This window comes from Euleptes europaea, chromosome 11 (genome assembly GCF_029931775.1).
Source record: "Euleptes europaea isolate rEulEur1 chromosome 11, rEulEur1.hap1, whole genome shotgun sequence".
NCBI classification, from domain to species: Eukaryota; Metazoa; Chordata; class Lepidosauria; order Squamata; family Sphaerodactylidae; genus Euleptes; species Euleptes europaea.
In genome coordinates this window covers 25424204-25431326 of record NC_079322.1, presented here as the reverse complement: position 1 = coordinate 25431326, position 7123 = coordinate 25424204, and the positions used below count along the sequence as shown (strand labels likewise).

The 7123-nt window shown below is 39.2% G+C and overlaps 1 protein-coding gene across 4 annotated transcripts in view; it reads left to right on the top strand.

The window, feature by feature from the left end:
• The first annotated feature begins 3393 nt into the window (after window positions 1–3393).
• Window positions 3394–7123, top strand: part of ARPP21 (cAMP regulated phosphoprotein 21) — a 156092-nt gene continuing 152362 nt past the window's right edge. For 3 of the 4 annotated variants that reach the window (XM_056856990.1, XM_056856989.1, XM_056856988.1), the window contains exons 1-3: window positions 3571–3745; window positions 5400–5563; window positions 6400–6441. In XM_056856990.1, coding sequence (XP_056712968.1) covers window positions 5438–5563; window positions 6400–6441 — 168 coding nt within the window. In that variant the 5' untranslated portion in view covers window positions 3571–3745; window positions 5400–5437. Of the gene's footprint in view, window positions 3465–3570; window positions 3746–5399; window positions 5564–6399; window positions 6442–7123 lie in introns of those variants that run through there. The other variant, XM_056856987.1, reaches the window with a different exon arrangement.

Genomic DNA, 7123 nt, shown 5'->3' with positions numbered 1-7123 from the left:
ATACAGCTTCATGCTATATAATTAAGAACTAATCCTTATTTCATGATGATTAACCTTTGGACTAGGGCTATTGAAAAAAAATCAGGAAAATTTGGATTCGGGTCTATTGGCCTTTTTTTCTGGGAAAACCCGAATGTCGAATTTCCTATACAGGTAAAGGTAAAAATCCGGCTTTAATTTGAGGATTCCTGAAAAATTTGGCCATTTAAACCCATTCAACCCGTTTTGCTGCTTTTCACGGCTCCTGGGAGGCATGTTGGCAGGTAGAGGTTCCATATTTTTAGGCTAGCTAGAAGAGACTCTCCTTGCAAACCCCCCAAGTTTGGTAAAGATTGTGTCAGGGGGTCCGGAGTTATGGGGTCTGGAAGGGCTCGCCCCCATCCTCCTCCATTGAAATGCACTGGCAAAGTGGCTGTGTTCAGATGCTTTAGTGTGATCTTTGCAATGTATCTCAATGGAGAAGCCGGGCTTTAAACGGTGGGAAAGTTCACCCGGCTCCTCCATAGAGATACAATGTATCACACTAAAGCATCTGAACACAGCCACTTTGCCAATGCATTTCAATGGAGGAGGATGGGGGTGACCCCTTCCAGACCCCATAACTCCAGACCCCTGACCCAATCTTTACCAACCTTGGGAGTTCTTGCAAGGAGAGTACCTTATAGCTACCCTGAAAATCTGGGACCTCTACGTGCAAAAATGCCCCCCCCCCCCAGGAGCCGCGGAAAGACATTCCCGAAAAAGCCGGCTTTTTATCCGGCTTTTTGAGGAATGGCAAATTTGGCTTTGCCAACCTCCTGGATTTTGCGGACTCAGTAAACCCGAAACCAAATTTTACCCAATTTGCATTTATTCGGTATTATTCTTGTTTGGTTTTTACCAAATCAGCATCCCTACTTTGGACTATAATGTATATTAAATAGAAAACTATCTTTAAATAGATTTTTCCTCAAAAAGCATTTTATTTTTAAAAAATCTGATTTAAATTTTTAAAAAGTGATTTTTAATTTTTTTTTTTAAAAAAAAACTACTGATTTTTATCCACTTTTCTCCCTGGGAGCAGCACGAGTTTGATTAGGTGGTCGCTCTACAGGGCTGAGCAGGAATTTTTTGGGTTCTTGGAAACTGGCTGTGCCAGGAGCTTCTTTTTTGCCTGCACCATGCTGTTCCTGTGTGATGGGTTTGTTTCCCACCTGGTTTTAATAACTGGTTAGGCCACAACTAATTAGCAGGAATAGGGCAGGTTGCTTGGGATAGGTAGGGTTAATAGACAAGCACCCTGAGATATGTTCAGAGCCAGCGTGGTGTAGTGGTTAAGAGCAGTGGTTTGGAGCAGTGAAGTCTGATCTGGAGAACCGGGTTTGATTCCCTGCTCCTCCACATGAGCGGCAGAGGTTAATCTGGTGAGCTGGATTTGTTTCCCCACTCCTCCACATGAAGCCAGCTGGGTGACCTTGGGCTAGTCACAGCTGTCTTAGAGCTCTCTCAGCCCCAGCTATCTCACAGGGTGTCTGTTGTGGGGAGGGGGAGGGAAGGTGATTATAAGCCACTTATCTGTTTCTTCCTTAAGTGGTAGAGAAAGTCGGCATAGAAAACCAACTCTTCTTCTTCATGATGGAGGGCGTGTCCAAAACAGGCCATCATATGGCTTGTGGCTGGGTGCGCTGTGAAGGAGTGCCCTTGGTGCTGAGCGGCATCTTTTGAGCGTCAGAGGAGGGGGATGAAGGTGAACACCTCTCTGCACATAGGGATGTGCAGGCGGTGATAAGCAAGGCTGGCGAAAATGCCTGTCGAGTTTGGAGCCAGAGTGGATCTGCCCAGAACTCAGACCATGTGGATGCCTAGTGCAGTGCGCCCTCAAAATCATCAGCTTATTGAAATAAACAGCGCCGTGGATCATCCATTTACGTAAATTGACTACAGTTAAGTAAATAAACAAGTTGAACCCATGCTTGGTGTTTTGTATCTTCATTGGGGGGGGGGGCTGGGGCAAATAGAATTGTGTCTTGTCCAGTTCAGCAAAGGATCTTCAGTCTTTTCTATGTTTTCGTAGTCTTGAAAATTTTTCAAGCAGCCGTGATGTAGCACATTAGAAAGAAAAGATTGTTGAATTCTGGAGTGGCATGCTAACTGATTGTGAAGCTTTTGACAAAATTTTCTCTTTTCTGTGACTCCACTCTTTGTACCTTTTTCATAATGATTTTTCTCTCCTTGTTTCCTCTTATCATAGCTAGAATGAGACAATGATGGTATTTTGTTGTTGTTGTTTTCTTTGGAACTTAAAAAGCATCTAATTTATTTTCTTGCTATTTAGGAGATTTGTAGTGTGAAAGGATAGCCTGTGTTGAGCTATTTTATCTGCAGTTGGCTTGTTCACAGAGCATTTTGACCACACCCAGTGTTGGTACTGAGTATTGTCTCAGAGGACAATGTTCTTGTTGCTATGAACGAGTTTCTGCTAAACTCCAAGGAGAAAGATACATTTCTGTTATTGTTACGCATGAAACATTAGAGAGTGAGAGAGATATATTTACCTCCTGGTTATTATATACTTGAAATATAAGGCTTCACAAACTGAACATACTGAGAATATAGACTATGGTTAAAAAAATAAAGTCTTATTTGTAACGTTTGTTGAAATAAATTGTTGTGCTTGTTTGTGTATAAGGATAGAATTAATACGATTTGCAGTTGTTGCAACTGTTCACCATGTAATCCCCAAGTCCATTAGAACCTGTTGTGTGTTGGAATTAGATGATACGTGGTATTTACTTTACTAAATGCTGATTTTGGTGGTTGACTTATAGGATTATCAGGCAACTGCCCACACTAGATCTCCAAAAGGCAGTCATGGTATTTCAGTACTTTGTAAATGTTTCTATTTTTCTTTTAACCTCTCACTTTTCTTTTAACCAAACGGCCATCTGGTACCAACATTCGCTACAAACATAGCGTAATGCATTTTTGAAGCAGTCGTTCCTTCTGTCTCTCTCCCAAAGCAATCCTGTTCCCCCCCTCACAGCCCACATTATTCTAAATGCTCCCTAATTTCTATTCCTCAGAATTGTGAACTCCCACTTTGCCCTTTTAGCGGCTCTACCTTCTGAAGTCAGCTCATTTATACCTGCTAATGATGTCAATATTAAAAAAAATTCTCAAAACTGAAACCAGTTACGGAGTAGACATTTATATTTTCTTAGCGACAATATTGATTTCCATTGAAGCCAACAGATGAGCCTTTTTTTTTTCAAAAATGCAAAGTGCCAGAATTCTCTAAAAAGGTTAAAATTGAAGTGAGTAATCTTCGGCACATAATATGCAATTGTTAATTTTAGCTCTGTGCGTAGGAGCTGTTATGACTTGAACAGCCGGCTCTAGCCTTCATTAGAGAAGAGGCACACAGTTTTTGAGACAGGTGGAGCCGCATCAAGCTGTGAAAGTGATTTGCTTGAAGCTGGTCATTAGTGTTAGAAATCTGGTCTCTATTTATTTTATCTTTTAACCCTACCATGATTATAACCATTATGATTGGTATTTACTTTTTGTCTTTTTTCCCCCCCTCCCCGCCAGGTTGATGATGACGATGATCTGTCAAACTCTCCGAAGCAACAGCATGGAGATTGGCACTCTGAACTGTTAATGGGGTCATGGGACTCACGTTGTCATTGATCACTTGTGTGGATTTAACCAGTGAGGAGCAACAGAAACTGATAGAAAGGCATCCAGAATTAACGCAGCACTGAAGGTAAATGGCTTCTTTGTTACATAGCTAATGGCAGAAAGTGGTGGGGGTTGTGTGTGTGTGTGTGGGGGGGGGACTGGAACCTAAAATAAGATGCTCATAAGTCCACATCAGGTCTGTGAGGGGTTGCGTGCATTGACGTTGCTTGAATACTCGCCAAACAAGGGGGTTAAAGGTTAAACTAGATTCAGACATAGAATCCATGCTAATTATATTTCAGTTTGTGAAAAGGAATGGCTTAATTTCAGATATAAATGCCCTATGATCTGAAAAATTAATTGGAGACAGAAGTGTTATGGGAGGGGAAAAATGGAATGTTTTGAGAGTGTAACAGAATACCTTACAGAAATAACTGATTCATTTTATTTGATCTTTAAATCATGCAACGTTTAACCAGATTTTCACATAAAAGGATATACAGAATAAGCAAAGTTTTAAAATAAATCATTGTGTCAGTTGTTCGCAAAATCATGTTCCACTCGAAATTTTAATTACGGACCAGGACCATTTGTGATCTTTCTGAAATTAAAAAGCCCTCAATATACTTTGTATTTCCCTTTAAAATAAACAAAGAAGAGAGGCTTTAATAAAGATCTGTGCAACGTTAATTGCTACCTGTAAAAAGAAACACAACCAAGTGCAGATTTATCTAACAACCATTAAATTTTGAGATGGGCAAAATATCAAAACCAGTTTTGAGATAACTCCTTTACTCCACTTCACATATTTTTTTAAAAAAAAGATTATTATTTTTTTAAAGGCGGGGGAGCACAAAAAAGTACTAAATTATTCATGAGATACATTTGACAACTAATCAGTAGGGAAAGTGTCAGAGGGGTATTTTATGGTTAGAGGGGGGGGGGAAATAATAATAGGCTTTAACTTTGAAAAGCCATTTTGAGCTTCTGTACAACAGACTATTGTGAGCCGAGAGCAATGCCGTGCAGTTAAGATACCTTCATCAAAGCCACCCTGCCAAGGGCTTCTGAGAGGATGTCCACAGTGCTGGAGAGTGACATGGGGTTTGGAAGAGGCTTATGATTTTTTATAATGGAGCTGTCACTTTGATGCGTAGAAACGTTGACCACGAAGGCTTTATTGCCAAATTTAGACTTAATGTTTAGATTGAATTATAACCTCTTCAACCAAATTTATTTTTTTTCCTTTCTTGTAGAGAATGCTATAACCTTTTCATGTGTACACAGAGGACTGACTGACTGATAAGAGTTTGCAGCATTTTTTGAAGATAGATTGACATTCTAGTCGAGGTTCTAGCCTACACCATGCCCCCTCAAACCTGGAAACATGGGAAGGTTATTTATTTGGACCAGCAGCTTCTTGGGAAAGTAATTTCTCTCCATCCCTGCCTCTGCAGCTGAGGGTTAGGGAAAAGGTAGTGTGAGGAACTGCAGCGACACTGATATACTTGTATTCTTTGTCATGAGGAGCAAGATGCTTTACTTGTTTGCATTTGCACAGTTAAACTTTCATCTGGAGTACTTCAGTCCATCGCTTTTCTGCTGGTTCGTAGTGCCCTAAATTCTTGGAGCTTCTTATTATGCTTTCTTAATTCATCATGAAGGAAATAAAAATACCTCTCATGGGAACAAAACAGCAGATTTCACTGACTATTTTTTTTTATGTCTTGACCTTCCAGTTCATCAAATTGTGTTCTTTTAATTTCTGTCTGAGAGAATGTCTGAGCAAGGGAAAGCAGAGGAGGCTGGAAATGAGCAAGACACAGGCATCTCTCAGCAAGATAACTGCATCCATAATAAAACCGAAAGCTCAGAGGTAGATGAAAAAGACGAGAATGGCCAGGTAAGAATAAGAAAATAGGACATTCATTTTTTGTTAAGATACCAGGTATGGGTATATTTTTGTTTGTATTGTGGGGAAGCAGATGTGTTTTATTCCCCCCCCCCCTTAAGTTTCATTATACCTTCTTTGTTGTTTTCTTTTTTGGATTTGCATGTCTTTGCTTTTCTCTTTCATTCTGAGAGGTTAGCATTTCTATCAGTTACATTCATATTGCATAATTATATTATTAGAATTGTTGAATGGCCATATTATGTGGAGCAGGTTTTAAAATAAAAACATGTCTGTCTGTCTGTCTGTCTGTCTATCTATCCATCTATCCATCCATCCATCCATCCATCCACACATACACTTCAGATCAGTGTATCGATTGCAAGGAACCCCTTTGGGAACACTTTCCGGCAGAGAAGTGGACAGAGATTTCTGTCTGTGTTACTATGTATAGAACTTTTGTAGTGGTGCCCATTATCCCTAACCGCAACTTCTTATGATACTAAATATTTTAAAACAACCCTGTAATATCAGGCTTTTAAAAATTTAATTTATTAAAATATGGTAACAAGATAAAATGGGAATGAACTCGGAAGGGGAAAAAGGTTCTCCCTTGTTTTACCTCTTTGGAAATTTAGTTTTGTTTTTACCAATTACATTAATGCAAAGGTTTCTTAAGGAGTCGTTCTTTGGACCACAAATTAGCGAGTTATTTGGCATTTATCACATGGATCTGGTACTGTACAAATGTGAAATTCTGTTATTTTACTGTTAGTAAGATATTATTTTTCTTCTTATGCATGCTTTCCACCCACAGTCGTGCATAATTTTTTACTTGCTGTTTACAGAAACGAGGTACTAACCAGAACCAGCAGAAAAAGAGAGCCAAGGTAGAGTTTCCAACTGCTTCCTCAGAGTGATGAGGAATTGGGTTTGTGATAAAACATTGCATGTATGTTAGAAAAACTTGTTCATGCTTTTTTTTAAAAAAAATCATGCTGATTCATGCTTTTTAACATGCTACTCTTGGTTCTCATGAGGTTATAAAGTCAGTGGGCTTTCATGAGTTATTAGCTTCTATTTTCCTCTTATACCTCTGCCACTATTAAAGCAACTGATCTTTTCAAGCATGTGATTTTGTGTGCTATGCTTTTTCTGTACAGATAGGTAGTTCCCAAAGCTCAGAGAAGTAACCAAGTCCCAAAGTAGAATGAGATGGTCAGCCAAGATTTTCTTTCTAATAGTGGCACATTTTATCCAATTCAAAAGTTTAGTAATCTAGTTAGAATTCATTGTGATAGACTTTATTCCCTTTTTCATTGGATTAACATTTGCATGTTGACTGCAACAACTGAATTATATTAAATTACACATAGAAAATGACTTATTTTCAATGGTCCCTGTGGCTATATTACCCTTGGTCATCTCCGCCCACCCCTTTCTGGAAACAAAAACATGCATATCAATCAAAGTTTTTTCTACTGTATGGTCTCTACTTATATATTTGAAACGCAGTGTAGAAGGCTAGTGTGCGCATGGACATCAGCATTCAGAAGTGATTTCTTTTTTTAA